This window comes from Cygnus olor, chromosome 3, assembly GCF_009769625.2.
Source record: "Cygnus olor isolate bCygOlo1 chromosome 3, bCygOlo1.pri.v2, whole genome shotgun sequence".
In the NCBI taxonomy this organism is placed as follows: domain Eukaryota; kingdom Metazoa; phylum Chordata; class Aves; order Anseriformes; family Anatidae; genus Cygnus; species Cygnus olor.
In genome coordinates this window covers 3,833,864-3,853,122 of record NC_049171.1, presented here as the reverse complement: position 1 = coordinate 3,853,122, position 19,259 = coordinate 3,833,864, and the positions used below count along the sequence as shown (strand labels likewise).

At 56.1% G+C, this 19,259-nt stretch overlaps 1 protein-coding gene across 4 annotated transcripts; it reads left to right on the top strand.

Annotated features, from left to right (window-relative positions):
- The first annotated feature begins 2,816 nt into the window (after nt 1–2,816).
- PAQR8 (progestin and adipoQ receptor family member 8) lies at nt 2,817–16,515 on the top strand. 4 transcript variants are annotated; one of them, XM_040553870.1, is made up of 2 exons: nt 2,817–2,935; nt 11,422–16,515. In XM_040553870.1, exon 2 carries the CDS (start codon nt 11,499–11,501, stop codon nt 12,555–12,557), a length of 1,059 nt encoding a protein of 352 aa, XP_040409804.1. In that variant the 5' UTR covers nt 2,817–2,935; nt 11,422–11,498; the 3' UTR covers nt 12,558–16,515. The 4 variants fall into 4 exon arrangements, with proteins under 4 accessions (XP_040409804.1, XP_040409807.1, XP_040409805.1 ...); XM_040553873.1 differs by lacking the exon at nt 2,817–2,935 and adding an exon at nt 3,452–3,569; XM_040553871.1 differs by lacking the exon at nt 2,817–2,935 and adding an exon at nt 8,672–10,573.
- The last annotated feature ends 2,744 nt before the right edge of the window (nt 16,516–19,259 follow it).

The window sequence follows — 19,259 nt, the reverse complement described above, 5'->3', positions numbered from 1 at the left end:
AAAAGGAAAAAGAAAAAGAAAAGGAAAAAGAAAAAAAAAAGAAAAAGAAAAAGAAAAAGAAAAAGAAAAAGAAAAAGAAAACCCTCTGTAAGTTATGGACTCCTATATCAACAAAGAAATTTCCTTCCTGAGACCCATAAACTGGAGATTTTGTTTTGAGTCAAGGTTTATATCCTTTCCAAAATTGTCATTTTTTGCCATCTTTAATAATATCCATCTTGCCTAAATCCTGCCAAACGACGAGCAAAAATTCTGTGCAGAGGAAAGGCGTTTGACAAAGCAAAGCCCGGTGTGTAGAAGTCTCTTTTACCCAGTTATGATTCCACACCTTGATATTATTCATTGCAACCTCACACAGGGAAAAGGTGGCTCCTTCTGCTTTCTGCATCCCATTTGGGGTGAAGATCTCAGTTGTCTCCTGCGCAAAGTTGCTGTGTTCTCCCTGATCAGCACAGTGCGGACACAACATGTTTTGATGCATTTTGGTGAAAAGGCCTCCCTAAAATATAAGAGGAGGGGTTCACACCCATTTTACTCAGGGTTTACACCCTGGAGAGACGGCTGGTGCAGTTCTACGTCCTCTGGGGCATTGCTGCTGTGCCGTCAGGTCCTAGCTTTGGGGGGATAAGTCACAGCAGCCAAAATAATGGCAGGACCGCTTTGCACCCTGCAAAAATAGGGTTCGTGTTGCACGGCAGTGAGGGTGTATGTATGTTGGGGCAGGGAACGGAGGTGTACGGGGGCTGTTTGAGGGCACCAAGCCTGCTTGGATCGTGTCAGATGAGTGCCAAGGGCTGGGAGAGCGCAGGCTGGCACAGCTCAGTCTAAACCTGCTGGGAACAGTCTGCTGGGCAAACACAGCCACACCTGGGCTTTGCCTTGGAATGAACCGGGTGATTCATTGCAGGGTGTGAAATACCAAAAGCAGGGGGAGCGCTGAGCAGCACCGCTGGGCAGGTCCCTGCCGCCTGGGAGCAGGTCACGGGGCAAGCAAATAAAATGCCCTGAAAGGTCTCGCTGCAAGCACCTGCCAAGCCTGGAAGATAAGTGGGGGAGAAGTCTGTTGTCGGAGCAGAAACCTGGCAGCGTCGCAATGCAAGCGTTGCAGCAGGGATGTCCTGTCCTGCTGCCCCCTTCACCCTGCCCTGCTTGGTCCTGACCACCATCTCTACCTGGACTTGTGTGAGGCATTTGGCACTGTCCCACACGACATCCTGGTCTCTAAATTGGAGAGACATGGATTTGACAGGGGGACAACTCAGTGGGTAAGGCATTGTCTGGATGGTTGCGCTCAAAGAGTTGTGGTCAATGGCTCAATGTCCAGGTGGAGATCAGTGATGAGTGGTGTTCCTCAGGGGTCAGTATTGGGACCGACACTGTTTAATGTCTTTTTCAGTGACATGGGCAGTGGGATTGAGTGCACCCTCAGCATATTTGCCAAAGACACCAAGCTGTGTGGTGCGGTCGTCACACTGGAGGGAAGGGATGTGATCCAGAGGGACCTCGACAGGCCTGTGAGGTGGGCCTGTGTAACCTCATGAGGTTCCACAAGGCCAAGGGCAAGGTCCTGCGTCTGGGCTGGGGCAATCCCAAGCACAAATACGGGCTGGGTGGAGAATGGATGGAGAGCAGCCCTGAGGAGAAGGACCTGGGGATGCTGGTTGATGAGGGAGGGGATTCTCCCCCTCTGCTCTGCTCTTGTGAGACCCCCCCTGCAGCCCTGTGCTCAGCTCCAGGCCCGGCACCAGGAGGACGTGGAGCTGCTGGAGCAGGCCCAGAGGAGGCCCCGAGGATGGGCAGAGGCTGGAGCCCCTCTGCTCTGGAGCCAGGCTGAGGGAGCTGGGGGTGTTGGGCCTGGGGAGGAGAAGGCTCCGGGGAGACCTCCCAGCGGCCTGCCCGGGCCTGAGGGGCTGCAGGAGGGCTGGGGAGGGACTCTGTGTCAGGGGTAGGGACAGGACAAGGGGGGGCGGCTTTAAACTCAGAGGGGAGAGCTCTAGATCAGACATTAGGGAGAAATTTGTCACTCAGAGGGCGGTGAGGCCCTGGCGCAGGCTGCCCCGAGGAGCTGTGGGTGCCCCATCCCTGGCAGTGCCCAAGGCCAGGCTGGATGGGGCTGGGGGCAGCCTGGGCTGGGGGCAGGGGTCGTGCCCATGGCAGAGGCTGGAACCAGGCGGGCTTTAAGGTCCCTGCCAGCCCAAACCATCCTGTGATTGTATGGTTCTGTGCGGGAAATGATGTAAAAATGGGTGAAAGAGAAAGAGCAGTGCCGTGACCACCACCTCCCACCCTGCGGCTTTAAAGAACAGATGGAGAGGAAGGAAGCAGCAGTAGGGGTTTTACAGTGGGAGATGGCTTAGAAGGGCAGAAAACAAGCACGAGATGTCACCAAAGAAGCCAGGAGCTGCTGATGGCATCCCAGGCACATCACTGAGCGAGGTGACGAGGAGGAAAGGAGGTCTCCCGCCCCGCTCCTTCACCCCGGAGATGTCCCCACCCGCACGCCCACAGGTCCCTGCCGATGGAGCAGAGCCGCCCAGCCCCGAGCGCTGTTATCAGAGCCGGGAAGCCCCATTCCGGGGCCGCCTCCCTGCCATCCTCTCCCCCATCTCCTCAGCAGAACAACCGCTCCCCCCCCATGGCCGTCAGTACCCGCAGGAAGGTGCGGAGAGGCCGGAGCCGGGCTCTGCTCAGCGCTGCCCAGGGCCAGGCCCGGAGGCCCCGGGCCCAGCCCGGAGCCCCGGCGGCTCCCCCTGCCCCGTCCCCACCCGGGGACCCCCCGGACCCCTCCCGGTCCCCCCGCCCCGTGCCGTGTCCCCTCCTCCCCTCGCTGTCCCCGCCCGCTGGGGACACCCCGGGGCGGAGCCGGACGCATGCGCTCGGGGCCCGGCGGTGGCCGCGGCGGCCCCGGGGACGCGGAGCCGGCGGTGGCGGCGCGGTGAGTGCGGGCGGTGGCACCGCGGGGACACCTCGGGGCCACCTCGGGGACAGCCCGGGGACAGCCCGGGGCTCGCAGGGGCGGGGATGGGGAGCGGGGTTTTGCCCCGGTCCGGGCTCGCCGAGGTGCTGGGGCGCGGTGCTGAGCATCCCCCCGCGGGTCACCCGCTGAGGGCAGGGGGATTCGCCGCCGGGTCCCCCGGGTTTGTCCGGTCCGAAAGGGTGCTGAGAGCTGGTGCTGCCGCTCCGCCGGCGGCTGTGGAGAGCCACGGGTGGGTTTCGCACGCTGGGGCTTCGGGACACCGAGTCCCATGGGGACACCCAGCTTTGGTTTGTCGCCAAGCTGCCACCCGCCCGCTTCCTCCGAAATGCCCCCAAAATGGCCAGCGAAGGGCTTGTTCCCTTCTCACACTCCCCAACGCTCTCCTGGCCTCACCGGTCACCTTCCTTTTATTGCCCACCTGGATTTTTTCCCCGGAGGAAAACACCGAGAGCATCTCGCCTTCGTTTTTTGCAGACCCCTTTCCCCTGCCCCTTTGGAGACCCCGCTTTGTGGGACTGCAGCTGGGCAACGATTCCCCGTAATTCCCAAATCCCTTGATCCTGCAAAAGTCCCCTCCGTGCTACGGCTGCAGGTAGCGGGGGGAGTGCTGGCCCCGGGGGGGGGGTGAGGATGAGGATGTGGGCGCCGCCGCCCCGGCAGCGGTAGTTGAAAACGAGTGAAATCAGGGAAAGGTCACGAAAAAGGGTGAAGGGCGCAGGCGATGCTCTGCAGGAGTGAAAACCAGGCTGCTGGGTCTCGTTTTGCTCCCTTCCAGGGCAGGGAGGGGACGCTGAGCTGTGAATCGCTGCAGCACCCGCTCCCATCCCGAATCGGAGGGGGGACCGTGCACCGCAAGCAGTTCCTAGAAGGGCGCAGCCTGGCCAGGCCAAACCACACGCAGCCACACCGTTTCCTCCCGCGAAGGCATCGTTCAGCACCCGCAGGAACCTCCTTTCTGCTTTGCTTGTCTTTATTTCCCCTCAAGCTGTGCCTGGAGGGGGGCTGCGTCCCTCTGGCGCGGGGAGATGTGTGACCACGGGCTGAGCGAGCAGCCCCGAGCACAAAACGGGGCAGCGGCTGAGGACCCCTCACCTGCTTGTGCTCGCAGCTATTTATCCGCCTTCACTGACTCATGCACCGGCTTAATGTTTAGCTGCCGATGTACTTTATATGCTCTGCTCCAAGGGTCAGCCCGGTATTTAATCGCGGTGCTGTAAGAAAGTCCCCGAAGCAGTAAATTGCCCCAGGAGGCTGCGGGTTTGTGGGGCTGCGAGCTGTGCGTGTGTGGCCGTGCCGTACGTCCCCTGCCCTTCAGGCACAGCGCTTTGATTTTTTCCCTGTAAGCCTCTGGGACGAAGCAGGGATTTTAGCATGCAGATGCCGCCCAGCATCCCGCATTTACGGGGCGAAATCCGCCCTCTGATCCTTGCTTGCCATTGCTGGGGGCTTTGTACCCACCCCCCCCGCCGCCCCGAGGGGCAGCGCTGCTCGTCCCGAGGCTCGCTCGGCCAAGCAGGAGGATGGGGACAAGGACAAGGACGAGAGCTCGCAGCTCCAGGGGGCTGGCACGGAGCTGCAGGCTCTCCCCGGCAGCCCGCATGATTTATATACATTTTTTTCTCATGACCGAAGCTCTAAAACGCGCAGCCTTCAAAATGTGTGCGGGCAACAGGCATTGGTGGATGACAGCGTGTTTGCAGCAAAGCCAGGCAGCCTCAGCCCGGAGGCTTTGGGACATCCTGGCAATGCTCTGGATCCCCAAAAATGCACGGTCGGTTTGGTTTGGGTTTCTCTGCCTCCAGGCAGAGTGGCTGTGGGGTTGTCCCACCAGCAGATGGATCTGGGCGAGGAGGGATTTGGTGGCTTGTTGAGGTTGGCACTGAAAGGTTTGTCCCGTCACTGGTGCTGGGGCTGTTACCTGGGCTCCTGGGGCTTTAGGGATCAGGGCGGTGACCCCATACGCGGGCAAACTGGCCCCAGAGATGCTGTGTGCACGGAGCTGCGCAGGGATGGAAGGGAAGCGCCCCGTATCCCACGGACATCACAGGAGGAAATTCAGGATGTGAAAGCAGGATGCAGCTGAAACAAACCCCAGCTCCATTTTCAGTCCGCGGGGAGAGAAACGGGCATTTCTGTGGCACCATTCATCTCCTTCCAGCGTTGGCATCCGAAGCAGGGCAGGTCACTCACCCCGCTCCATCAGTGGTCCCGGCACGACCGAATGCAGCAGGCAGGGACGGATCTGGTGCTCACTGGCAGCGGACAGCTCGCAGCCACATACCTAACCCATCTTTGCCCCAAAACAGGGCGGATTTACCCCAATCCCATTCACAAAGCTGGACCAAAACCATGCTGGGAGCGTGCTAACACTTCGGCAACCTGACGGGCCAGGTCCTTGATGGGGAATGTGCCCTGGTCTTCACAAAATCACAGAATTTTAGGGATTGGAAGGGACCTTGAGAGATCATCTAGTCCAATCCCCCTGCCGGAGCAGTCTTGTTTGCCTGCCGATGATCACCAAGCCGGTAGGGCTGGGTGCTCCACCCGGCCGCGCGCCGCACCCCGGCATCACACACCTACCCGAAAGCACCTAGCATCAGTGCTTCTCAGGGTCTGCGGATGTTAATTGGTTATTAATACCAAATATTAACACTTTTAAATACCAAATATTAACACTTCTGCATCTACTGAGTGCCAGAGTTGGGTTTCTTTTCCTTCTATTTTTTTTTAATTCACGCGTCGCATGCATCAGCTGCATTATCAATACAATCAATGCAATCCAATAATTATCAATATCAACGAAGCAGAGACTCGGTGCTGCAAAAATCAGAGCCCTGCACGCAATATCTGGCTCCGGGTTCAGTCCGCAGCCCCACAGCCTCTCCAGGTCTTTGCTTTCCTAACCGTGGGTGCCCAAAACACCGCAGGACCTCGAGATCCGCGGCAGGATGCTGTGTCCCCGTTGCCTTTGCTGCAGGGACGCGGGTTTTTGCCCGCAGCTGTGGTTTTGCTCTGTTCCCTGCGAGCTCATGGTGCCGGCTCCGCTGCTCTCATCCCCTGGACACAGCCCAACGCGCAGGCAACGCCGAGCTCATGTCAAGAGGCACTCGCGGCTCGGCTGGCGGCTGGCCCGGCCGCTTGCGTGGCCACAAATCGCGGGGGAACGGCCACCACCACGGCTTCAGCAGCACAGGGATCTGCCATCTCCTGTGGCTGGTGTCCTGGCCTCGTCAGGCGTTAAGTTCCTGATTAACACACGCTCGGACAAAACCTGCTCCAGCTCCATGCTGCGAGTGTGTATGGAAAGGTAGAATCGGGGCTGTGTTTTGTTATTTGAAAATTTTCACAAGGTTGCTTTGATCCGTAGCAGAATTGAGGTTATTTGTAGGCTTTCCCTTCAAGGTCTTCAGTAAATCACATCCCTAAGGGACGTGGTTTAGTGATGGGACTCAGAAGGTCAGGTTGTGTAGGGTCTTGGTGGTGGGGCTCTGTGAGACCCCCCCTGCAGCCCTGCGCTCAGCTCCAGGCCCAGCACCAGGAGGACGTGGAGCTGCTGGAGGAGGCCCAGAGGAGGCCCCGAGGATGGGCAGAGGCTGGAGCCCCTCTGCTCTGGAGCCAGGCTGAGGGAGCTGGGGGTGTTGGGCCTGGGGAGGAGAAGGCTCCGGGGAGACCTCCCAGCGGCCTGCCCGGGCCTGAGGGGCTGCAGGAGGGCTGGGGAGGGACTCTGTGTCAGGGGTAGGGACAGGACAAGGGGGGGCGGCTTTAAACTCAGAGGGGAGAGCTTTAGATCAGACATTAGGGAGAAATTTGTCACTCAGAGGGCGGTGAGGCCCTGGCGCAGGCTGCCCCGAGGAGCTGTGGGTGCCCCATCCCTGGCAGTGCCCAAGGCCAGGCTGGATGGGGCTGGGGGCAGCCTGGGCTGGGGGCAGGGGGCTGGAACCAGGTTCCCATTCTGTGGTGCTGTAATTCTTGACAGAACTTGATGATTTTAAAGGTCTTTTCCAACCTAGGTGGTGCTATGGTTCTACATCAGCTGTTTCCTTCCAGACCCGGGCAGTCCGTGTTGGGTGAGCGCTTGTAACTCAACTGTTGGGCTGATGTAGGTGTAACGGGGCACACAAGCATGTCAAGGAAAATGAAATATTCCGTGCCATGTTCTGTTATGTAGTCCCAGCACTGCCTGGTGCGTTTGAGCAGTGTGTTAAGAGCACAATATCTCGTTCTCATTAGGCAGGTGGAGATTTGTATCCTCATTTTATAGACTGGGAGGTGGAAGAGCAACTGACAGGAGTCTCGAGCACCCGAGGGACTTCCACCTCTCCGAAGCTGGAGCATCGGTCAATTCTTCTGCTCCCTGGCACAAACCATCAGATGTCACCTCTCCCAGCGTGTGGCTGTGGTGACACCCACCTAAATCCCAGTAACTCCCTCTGGGGATGGCATCAGGAGGAAGGTTAGCACGGGCAGGTTTATGTGCCAACGAGGGAGGAAGCAGGTAGTGCCAGGAGGACACAGGAATTACTGCTGTGAGGCATTATAGGGTCTCCTCTTCATTTCTTTTCTCTGCTGGAGCCTCTCCAAAACACCAGACAGCGTGGGACTGAGGATCTGGCATCCTGGTCCCAAACTGGTCTTCCGAAGCAATCCCCAAGCAAGGGGGAGATGCCCCAAGTTGCTGGAGGAGATGTGGGTGCTCGGGGAGGACCAGGAGGGCTTTGGGGTTGGACCTGGGCTGCGTGCAGTTTGCAGCCTCTCCCTGACCCCCTGCCAGCCCTGGGGAGGTGAGCAGAGCTGCTTTCTGCCGTCCTGCTGCTGTACAGGCTGCGATGCCAGACTTGATCCCATGTAGGAATGACAGATCCCATGTAGGAAGTGGTCAGAAGAAAAGCCCGGGATCCAAAATGACCCGTGGTCCTTCTGAGGCGCCTCTGCTCGGCTCCCAGAAGAAAGGAATTCAGGAATTAATCACGTGCAGCTCTCCAAACTGGCTGCTGCGAGATCCCTGCGGTTATTTTCATGCCGTCCACAACCACTTTTCTTTTAAAATGTGTTGCATTTATTAAAGACTTCCCCGCAGCTAGGATCCCCAGGCCCGCCTGCTTTGTTTACCAGGAATTGCTGCCTTTCTGGAAGGAGATACACGCCCGGTGCCTGCATGCTATTCCGCAAGTAAATATTATCACGCTGCTACAGCCTCACTTGCAGAGAGTTAACGCTGGGGCCAGGCTGGTGGGAAAATCAGCTGTACCCCGCAGGAAAATTTCTCATTCAAACCCTTCCATTAGCCTGTGACCAAAAAGCAAAAGAGCTGGGAAAAGCTCGGGTTTCCAATTACTTCAGAAGAAAGGGAGAGAAAAAACTGGAAGGGGATCGTTCCTCCTCTGTGCCGCGGTTCTTGTTGTGGCTGCGATGATACAGCCTGGCCACCGTCCACTCTCCTCCTTCCCTCCTGGCAGCTCCGGCCCCGAACAAACGATACTTGGTTGCTGTTAATTGGGAGCAGCCAAAAGAACTGAATCCCCCGGAGATGGGGGCGAGGACGGAATCGCAACGAGACGCCCCGGCGATGAATGTGGCTTTCAGCCGCCGCGACGCCCCCGCCAAAGGGAAAGAATAGGGGCTCTGTGAAAGCAAAACAGCCAGTCCCGACCTTGGGGGTTCTTTTCTTCCTTTTTTTTTTGTATTTGTATTATTGTTATTCCCCTTCTTTCTCCCTTCTCTAACGTTAAACGCTCGTCGCTTTGTGCATCACATGATCGCTGGAAACTGCCAGCTTGCTCCTTCGTGTCACAAGCTTGGTTTAAAATAAGCGGCCTGCCGGATTCCTGCTTTACTCGCTCTTTGAGTATCAGATGTGTTTTCGTGGGATTTCGGGCTGCTATTTTGAAAATCTCTGCACCTCCCTCCTCCTGTTAAAAACCGGCGTTTTCCAGCTCCGTGAGCCTGCCTGGAAGAATCCCTGCGGTGTCAGGGGGATGAGCAGCATCCAGCCTCTCCCTCGCTCTGCTCCAGGGCGATGCTCACTATATGAGATGAGAGATTGGGGCAAAATCCTGGCGTGAGCAAAATCCTGGCTCTGTACGAGCCAGAGCCAGCCTGTGCCTGGTGCAGCCGCTGCCGTCCCTCCCGTGTGCTCATCAGCATGCAAAGCAGGCACGCCGCGGTGGTGGAAAACACGACGTGACCCCCGTGTCGGCACGCATCCCTGCGCCCAGCCTCCACCGCCGTCTTCTGGTTGCCCTTGCTCCTTGCAGCAGCTTGCAGCGTGTTGCTGCTCCTCTGCAGGAGGTGAATGTCCTGACCCTGCTCCGTTGCGCTTCACTTGTTTCATCTGTGCAATATCTGAGCTGTTTTTCTGGTGCCTGGTGTCCTGGGGTCAGCGCTAGCGAAGCTGGGGGGCTTGGGGAGCCCTTTTCCCTCGTGCCTCGTCACCGTGAGCCCCATCGCCAGCTCTGGTGGAGCTTAGGACGCCCAAAGCACCGCAGGGTCCACGCTCACACCTTTCCACAGGGCAGCCGGACCAGGAAGCCAAGCGTTGTCTCAGTAGAGACACAGCCATAAAACCTCCCTGCAGTTCCCACCGCATCGTGCTCAGCCTCAAGCCAAGTTCTGGCCACATCATCTGAAGGAGACACGGGGCAGCAGAGAGGGGATACCACAGTGCTGCATAGCCAGGGATGGTCCTGCCTGGACTTTGCCTTATTCTGAAGCTGAAGTCAAGAATAAGGTGGATGAATTCTTTCTCCTTCAGGTATAAGGAGCCAGAACAGACTGCCTCAGGCGAACATACCTACATTAGAAGTGGAGAGAGGGAATGGTGTCCCTTTTTGACGCCATCCCATAACAGGAGTGCTTCAGAGCCCACATTTTCCTTCCCAAATGCTGTCATGTAACCCCGTGGGGATACGCAAGCCGCTGAACGAAGCGTGTGCCCTGTCACGGATCCAGGCCTGCAGACGCGAAGGAGAGAACTAACGTCCTTGTGACTGTGCAGCATCAAACCCCAGCAAGGGCCCTGCCTTCAGCCTTGCACAACTGTGAAAGTAAACTACCACGTGCGGGCACCACCTTCCCTCCCACCTCCTGCAGCCAAGGCAGCTCCGCCCGAGTCAGCAGCCAGCTTCCCCGGTGGCAAAGAAGGAAAAAAGAACAGTCCTGAGAGGTGCTAACGGAGAAAGCCTGGAAAGCAGAAAGAGAGAATTGGCTGGAAAACGCTGTCGCTGTCAGTTGCAGCTCCCATCTGCTAGAACGAGGAAGTAACGTGAAAACAGTTCGTGTGTTATCGGAGGGTTGCGAGGGGAAGTGGGACTTGCGACCCGGCGCGTGGCCTGCTCTGGCTTTGCTCTTTGTGCTCTCTCACCCCGGGACTGTTTGACGGGTCCCGTCTCTCTGCTTTCACTTCCTCTTGGTGGGTGACACCGGCCTCCGTGTCGCCTGTCGCCGGCCTGCTCTGGGTCTCCCGTCGTGCACCCGCTCTCTCTTCCTCTGCCTCGCCTCTTGCAGCGGATGCTACGGAAGAAAAATAAGACGTTTCCCGCACTCGGGCAAAATACTCACTGCCGTTTACTTATTTCGGGCCAGCTCCATGCACTGCAGGTCTGTAAGGGTGTATGTAAGCGTAGGAGCCAGGCCCCGGTCCTACAAACATGCCTGTGGTGTCTGGGGAGGAGAACAGAGCCCGGTGGGGCTCCATCAGCATCCAGTTCAGTTAAAGTGTGGTCAGGGAAGGGAAGCATCTCGGGTGGAAGAGGAACAGAGGGTATTAGGAGTGAACTCAACACCGTGAGGTTATCTCCAGGCATTAGGGATCCTGCCTGTGGATGCTGTCCCCAAACTGCAGTCGGCTCTGGGGGCAGCCCCTTGTTTCTCCACCGCCTCCCAGTCCTGCTGCCTCTTACACGTGGAGGGATGAGGGCTGCGGCTTTGGGACCGTGGACTTCTCCCTCTGCCCCATGTGTAAATTGTGCAGCAGGGAAGCCAGGCTCGTGTGCACCCTCCACGATTTGGCTGCAAATCCCTGTTTACTCGGTTGAAGAAGGGCAAGTTATCCTGTAGAGGAGTCATTACACCCTGATTTCATCCCCGAGTGCTTTGTTCGGGGGAGAGGGGTGACAAATCCCCTCCGCGGGTGCTTTCTTGACATCTAACTGCTTCTTGCACCCACTTATTGGCAGCTACTGCCTACTCCTAGACATGCTCCAAGGTGGAGAGGAAGGAGGGCAGGCTTGTAGCGTTGCAGTGCCCATCTGCCACAGGCTGAACCGCCGGGACACGGCGGTGCCATCCTCCTCCACGCTGAATTTATGTCTGCCAAGTCAGAAGAAGCCCCTTGCCTCGAAGAGCAGGGCCAACATCTCCACATCCCCGTGGTTTATCCCCCTGAGGATAAATCCCCCACGCTTTGCTCCTGATGTTAACGTTTCCTCCATCTCCTCTCCCCTCAGGGCACGAAGACGACGTCCAGCAGGGCACGAGGACGACGTCCCCCAGAGCCGGGCTGCCGGGGGCCTCACGCCACGAGATGACGGCCATCCTGGAGCGCCTCAGCACGCTGCCCCTCAGCGGGCAGCAGCTCAGCCGCCTCCCCCGGCTGCTGGAGGACGGCCTCCCCAAAATGCCCTGCACCGTCCAAGAGGCCGAGGTGCCGCAGCTCTTTCGGGAGCCGTACATCCACGCCGGGTACCGTCCCACCGGCCAGGACTGGCGGTACTACTTCCTCAGCCTCTTCCAGAAGCACAACGAGGTGGTCAACGTGTGGACTCACCTCCTGGCGGCGCTGGCCGTGCTGCTGAGGTTCAAGACGTTCGTGGAGGCTGAGCAGCTGCCCGTGGACGCGTGGTCCTTGCCTCTGTTCATCTTTGTCCTCTCCTCCGTCACCTACCTGACCTGCAGCCTCTTGGCCCACCTGCTGCAGTCCAAATCGGAGCTGTCCCACTACACCTTCTACTTCGTGGACTACGTTGGAGTCAGCATCTACCAGTACGGTAGTGCCCTGGCCCATTTCTACTACAGCTCCGACCAAGCCTGGTACGACAAGTTCTGGCTTTTCTTCCTCCCGGCTGCTGCTTTCTGCGGCTGGCTGTCCTGCGCCGGCTGCTGCTACGCCAAATACCGCTACCGACGGCCCTACCCCATCATGAGGAAGATGTGCCAGGTGATCCCAGCCGGGCTGGCCTTCGTCTTGGACATCAGCCCCGTGGCTCACCGGGTGGTCGTGTGTCACCTGGGGGGCTGTGAGGAAGACGCCGCTTGGTACCACACCTACCAGATACTGTTTTTCCTTATCAGTGCGTATTTCTTCTCCTGCCCGGTCCCCGAGAAGTACTTCCCTGGCTCCTGCGATATCGTCGGCCATGCCCACCAGATCTTCCACACCTTCCTGGCCATCTGCACCCTCTCCCAGCTGGAGGCCATTTGCTTGGATTACAAGAACAGGCAGGAGATTTTCCTAAAGAGACACGGGCCTTTCTCCATCTATCTCTCCTGCGTCTCTTTTTTCGGCCTGGTGGCTTGTAGCGCCCTCACAGCTTACGTCCTGCGATGCAGGATCAAGGCCAGCCTGGCGAAAAAGGACTCCTGAGGGTCGTGGAGGCGACGGGCACGACACCACCGGGGTGGTGCAAACCAAGAAAAGGGGCATAGCGTATTAGAGACGTAACTGGCTTATTTGCCTAACACACTGTGACTAACCTGCACCTTGGACTTGGGTGGAGGGCTGGATACTTCGTGCTGGATGCGTTCTCACAGCAGGGGCTGCCTTCTGCCCTGCGGGGGGACGGGGGGGGGGGTTAAGCCAGAACAAGTCACTTAACCAAGGATGCTGGAATAGGCAGAGGTTTCTTGTTCACTCTGGCAAACCTAGGGGAGTTATCTTGCTGAATGTCAGGGAAGGCAGCCTGAGGGCTGTGAAGCCATAGCGGGGTCTCCCAGGGCTCACAAGGCGGTGGAGAACCTGCCATGAGGCCCAGAGGTGCACGTGGTGACCTCTTTGGGTTTTGCTGTCTCTGCTGTCTCTGAGGAGACCTGTTAGCATCAAAGGCAGTAGCAAGGTTTCGGGAGGGGTCCACACTTCTAGGGTTCGGTTGCGAAGGGTATGTGTGGTACAGTGGCTGCAATAATCCTTCTCCTGGCTGGGCTAAGCCAGGTTCTCTCTACGACCTCCTTCTCAAGTATCTCAGTGCCAGGTTGCTGAGGTGGCATCAGCAAAGCATCTAGACCTGGACTTAACCTTCTTTAGGATGAACTGGGTCTGAACTTGCGTGTCTGCCAGGCACTGGTGTGGGTCCAGCCACCCCCGGCCCAGGTGGGGATGTCAGCTCATCTCCATCTTCTCCATCTGCATGGTTGCACCATCTGCAGCGGAGCTGTCAGGCTGTCCCAAGTCTTCGAAGGCTCCTCTCTTCCATTTTAACAGCTTACTTGCCTTTGAGGAGCTGCTCGTGGCTCAGGGTGGAGCTGGTTTTCGCAGCCTTCCTCAGGAGCAGTGGTAGAGGCTGAGCTCCCCGGCGGCCACCAGCGTTCAGGGTGCGGGCGCTGGGAGGGGAAACGCATTCGATGCTCAGCGCCTCATTTTAGAACCACAGAGCAGCTGGTAGGGACCTTAAAGATCATCTGGTCCCAACCCCCTGCCGTCTTGGCTGCCTGTGTGTGACATGTTCGTGCATTCCTGCGTAGACTGACCCCGTATCATCTGCCACAGGAGTCTGGCTGACTTCCAACGCTGCCCACATGGTGTAGAAGTAACTTGGGTGTGATCGGTCTGATAGGGATAAGGCTCCAGGCCCTGGGCCTCCAGCAGCCCTAGGATGGTCGTGGCCAACAGGGGATGAAAGTGAAGTGGATGTGAAGCCTTTGTTCCCCTGTTAATGGTTCTTTTCGGGATGCCAAGCAATCCTTGGTGGGCCTTGAAGCTGACCGTGAAGCTTCAAGGTTGCTCTTCTCTGACCCATAGGGCTGTGGATCGGGCACGTTTTTATCAGCACTAGATGAAGGTAGAGTGGCAAAAGGCAGGAGCAGGTTGGCAGAATTAAGGTTCTTTGTAATCCCGGGATGGGTTTGTCCTTGGAACATGGTGATTCTCGTGTGGGGTAGCAAAGACAGTGGTCAGGGATACTCGACGTCCATGGCTCACTCCAGTCCAAGGTGTAGGAAGGGTTGGTTTATGGTGTCCACAAGTAGATGAGTCTCTTCTGGGTTTGCGGAGGGGAATATCAGGTATGGAGCCACATATCTGCACTGGAGTCGGTAGCACTTACAGGACTGATGCTGAGAGCCCTCGCAGAGACCTGTTCCATTCAGACCAGACACCTCCTCTCTGACCCACTGCTCACTTTCCACACTAAGCTCTGGGTCCTCCCAGCTGTACGCTACGCAAGACCTGAAGCCTCATATGCCCTGACATCTCCAGGAGGTACAGATCTTTGCTGAAAGCCAGGGAGGCGTGGGATCTACTCCAGCCAGGGATCTCTCTCACTGAATCCAAGGGCAGGCAAACGAATTGTGGTTGCTGGTACTGAGCAGGCAGGGTTTAGGGTTGGGGATATGATTTATCATGACAAGCACTGATTTCTGCACTTGATCTGTTTTTTTTACTATTGAGATGTGTTTATGTATGTGTGTGCATGCCTGGTTTAACATCCAGGAAGGCTTTGCCTTTGGCTTTTTTGTCTACAGAGCTTCCTAGTTGTTTCAAGATTAGTTTGAAGGAAATACCACCACGCTGCTGGAGGAGCACGGTGGGCCGGACAACAGCATCTCTGAAAGCTCAGCTATTAATGGGTGCTTTGCTGCAACCTGCGTTTTGTGGACAAACCTGGAAATCTGGCCTCCTCGACAACCTGGATACAAAGGAGGAGGGGAGAAATTTTTGATGACAGGAGAAGAAACCGTAGGAGAGACTTCAAGAGGTCTTCTAGTCCACCCTTTCTCATCACTCTAGGCTTCCAGTTCCAGCAACAGCAGCGGGTTGCTCAGGGAGTTCGGCCACACCAATGGACTTCTCCCTCTGTGGTCTTTGCAGCATTACGTGTGGGTCTCTGGCTTCTGTGCAGGAAGGGGAAAAAACCATGGTGGTTCCCAGCTCCTTTTTGGGCTAAAACGGAGGGAGTGGGCACCGCTAGCAGCCAGCCGCGCTCTGCTCTTACCTGCTTATACCGGTACCAAAAGACAGGGGTCACACAGGCATTTCCTTCTCTAAGGCTTTGAAAACAGATGAGATGTTCAGCCCCTGGCTAAGGAGGATGACTACTGTAACGCCACCCAGTTCACAGCGGGGTAGGAGGTGCCCCATGACTCTCCCGAGGTATTTCTGGCCGTATGTCGTCTCCTGCCTGGTCCAGCAGAAGTGAAACTTCTCCTCGTGGAGCAACCGTTGTGTGACAGCGGTGGTGTTTCTACATCCTCCCACGTTAGCCCTCAGCTGAGGCCACTCCTGTCCCCGTGGGGCCCTGCGCTCGGACCCGGAGCTGACCTCCTGGTCACTATGACGGGTTAATTTAGCAGGGAGCCACCACACGGGTCGCTGCTGCTGTGAGGATGCACCCTTGGTGTCACAGGGGGCTTGTCTCCACTGGAGCTTCCTCCATCCCCGTCTCCATCCTCCTCCTCTTCCTCCAACGAGCGTATTTCTTTCAGGACTTCATCCGTGTGCCTTACACACCTGGTTACCTACCTGCGCAGGCTCCACACGCCGAGCAGTCTCCAGCACCTCAGCGGGGCCGGGAAGTGGCTGCAGACCCTCCTGAAAGCCGTGCCATTGATCTAGGGGAGAGCAGGGCTGTGTTTTGAGGGAGTAAAAGTGCTGCTGTGCTGAATGTTCAGCCCATCTGAGGGCCTGTCGGGGTCTTCTCCTTGGGCTCGCTGCTTGGAGCACGCCTTCCTCCATCCTGGTGCTCCTAAGGAGGCGCGGCTGGGAAGGGCGAACCGGTGGCAGGGGTTTGGTGAAGAGGAGGCCATCAAAGGTTGATCACGAAGGGACCCAAGTCCTAACCCTCACCCCCAGGAATCTCCACTCCTGAGATAGTATTTTAGCAGATCTTGCAGCCTGGATCTGTACAGGTCAACTGAGAAGTCATCCCAACGTGCCTTACGCTGTCACCTCCTGGGTTTTCTGCTCTCTGCTGGCCCATGGCTGCTTTTACCGGGGACTGGCTTTGCCTGGTGTACGGGGCAGAAGAGGAGGGTGGAGAAAGGTGCCTTAAACTTGCCTTAAACTTGCAGTTATGCCTAGTGATTTGTGTAGCAGGGCAAGGACAGGTTCCTCATGTGCCTTGCAATTTACAGCTTCTACTGACGAGATTATTTTTAAGCACTGTTTTTTACTAAACAGAAGTACAAAAGAGTTTCTTGTTTTGTTTCGTTTCGTTTTTTTTTTCCCCTGGGAAACAGGGAAGGATATGGGTGTTCGATACTAACCATCCCCTTCCCACCTCCCATCTGCTGACTTTGTATTGGTGAAAACATTGACAATATTTTAAGCTTTGTACTGTACTGATCATTATTTAAAAACCTTAGTGAAAAAAAAAAGAGAACTGTGAAAGGAAAATGATTGGTGTGGTGTGAAATTCCCAAATGCACAAGTACAGAAGGTTGTGAGTCACGAGGAAGAAACTTTGGCCTTACAGGAAGAGTGGGCAATAATTATAACAATAATTAACACCAGGGTGTAATTTTATCTGTGTATTTCAAACCACCTTCCAGGTTTCATAGTAATTCTGTGATAATTATGCCCTGACACTGATTAGAGGGATTAAGTTCATCATCCACAAGAGTATTTGGGTGCCCAGTTTTCCTTGATTTCTGCCAGAGGCGAGTATCTGAAGTGCCGTGGTGGCCTGGCCCAAAGCAGTGCAGCTCCTGTGGCCGAGCTGTGAATACAGGAGCCTGTTCAAGCAAGCGATGTAAGTGTGTGCTTAAAATTAAGCCAAAGAGATGCAGCCATCGATGGCCAGAAGGACATCCTCTTGCAGAATCGCTGACTGGTTGAGGTTGGCGGGGACCTCTGGAGGCCGTCTGGTTCAATCCTTGCTCAGACAAGGCCACCCACAGCAGCGTGCCCGGGACCATGTCCAGGCAGCTTTTGAAGATGTCCTCTGGCACCCACATAAAAAGAAAATGGCTCCGGCCTCTCCGCACCTCCCTGCGGGTACTGACGGCCATGGGGGAGCTCCCCCGGAGCCTCCTCTGCTCCAGGCCCAGCAGCCCCAGCTCTCGCAGCCTCTCCTCACAGCACGGGGGCTTCGGGCCTGGCAGCACCCTGGGGACCCTCCACTGGACTCTCTCCAGTATGTCCACGTCCCTCTTGTACTGGGAGCCCAGAACTGGTCCCAGCACTCCAGGTGCAGCCTCACCAGGGCTGAGCAGAGGGGCAGGATCCCCTCCCTCAACCTGCAGGCGATGCTTTGCCTAAAGCTGCCCTTTTTTTGCCCAAGGGCCCACTGTTGTCTCGCGTTCACCTCAGTGCCTCCCAGGCCCCCAGGTCCATTTCTGCAGAGCCGCTTTCCAGCTGGGTGCCCCGGCCTGTCCTGGTGCTGGGCCTGTTCCTCCCCAGGGGCAGGGCTTTGGGCTTCTCCTTGTCGAGCTGCAGGTTTGTGTCAGCCCCCCTCTCCTGCCTGCCCAGGTCCCTCGGGATGCCAGCACGGCCCTCCGGCATATCCACCGCTCCCCCCAGCTGTGTGTCATCTGCAGCCTTGCTGAGGGTGCGCTGTGCCCCATCATCCAGGCTATTAATAAAGGTGTTAAACAGACCTGCACCACCAGCAGCATTCATGCAGCAACAGGCTCCCATTTTCCCTAGTCTTCCTTTTGTCTCTGTTGCACTTACAGAAGCCCATCCTGTAGCCTTTGACATCCCTGTCCGGATTCAATTCCATCCGGGCTTTGGCTTTCCTAACTTCATCCCTGGATGCTCAATCATATATTCCCGTGTTCATCGCAGGAATACAGGAACCTGTCCCTGCTTTCATCCTCTCTGTGCTTCCCTTTCATGTCAGAGTTTTGTGTTGAGGTTTTGGGGATTTCTCCATACTACTGCACTTCCTCGCTTCTATGCAAATGCTGCGGGTGCCCCCGCTTAAACTTTGTTTTGTTGATTTTAGTATCCGTTTCTGGCATAGGTCTCCAAGCTATTTGCTTATCAACCCCGTCCATCGCTCCCTTGCAGGGGCTGCTAACTCTCCCTCACCTGTTATTCCTAGTTCAAAGCCCTCCTTACCAGTAGGGCCATGTGCAATCACATACATACTTCATCCCTAGGATATACACTCAGTGTGAATTTCAGTCCCATTAAAAAAAAAAAAAAATTCCTTTTATTAGCACCATACGAATAATTTTAGTCATTATTTAAGAGGATGTGCAGAGCAAGGCTTCCGTACAATTATGTTTTCACCCAGCAGAGGGCGAGATGTCTTCATCTGTAGCCCAAAGAGGCCTCCGGTGCCACGAAAGCAGAGCCTTCAGGGCTCTGCTTCAGCTCTCCAGACAAGCTTAGGAAAAAATGCTGCCCTTCAAGCGGGCGCGCAGCCAGCCCTGCGAGGAGATGCATTTCTTTCCGAGCGAGGGATGTGCTTCGCTAACGTCTCGCCCTCTGCGTAAGCGACAGGGATTTTGCCAAATGAGTTCGGGCAAAGTTTTATGTTTCCATGAAGCAAAAACTGAAGAGGAACGGGACAAAATACCAAAACAGGGCTGTTAACCTTTTTAGCAAGAAGCAAAAATAGAGACTTTTGGTATGCTGAGAAATTGCTTGGCAATACTGTTTTAGGGAACGTGTTTACTACGTGCCCTTTACTCTTTGATTTTACATATACAAATCCTTAATGCATGAAAAGCTAGATATGGTTATTAGCGAGAGTGAACTGGCTTATCCCAAGCAGATGAAGTCAAATGCAAAAAATAAAAGAGCTTCCGTGTCAGAGGAGCAAAGTATTTTAATCTGGTTATTTCCTGTGTCACCGGCCACAGAGGGGAGAATGTGAGGGAAGGTATGATTTTTACTTCAAGCCTCAGATGTTGCAGCAGATATTCTGAGTTGCCTCAGAAGAGGTTCTGTTACCCACAGGCAATCTTTGCCTGGTTTTATCCTTGCAGCTCTCTGGAAACAATGGGCTAAGAGGCAGAGCGTTAGGGAGCAGCTCTAAGTGAGATGTTTCCTCTGTTCCGTTAAGCAGCTGTTGAAGATGGTCTCAGCAACTAGGTCAGGGGAAGAATACTTCCCAGTGTTGACTGCTTCTCCTGTTGACACCAGAACAGAGAAGTAGAGCCTTAACAGCCTGAAAATCAGGAT

Bases quoted from the DNA above. Each gene is read 5' to 3' on its own strand.
- PAQR8 (XM_040553870.1), top strand. From the start codon at position 11,499: ATGACGGCCATCCTGGAGCGCCTCAGCACGCTGCCCCTCAGCGGGCAG.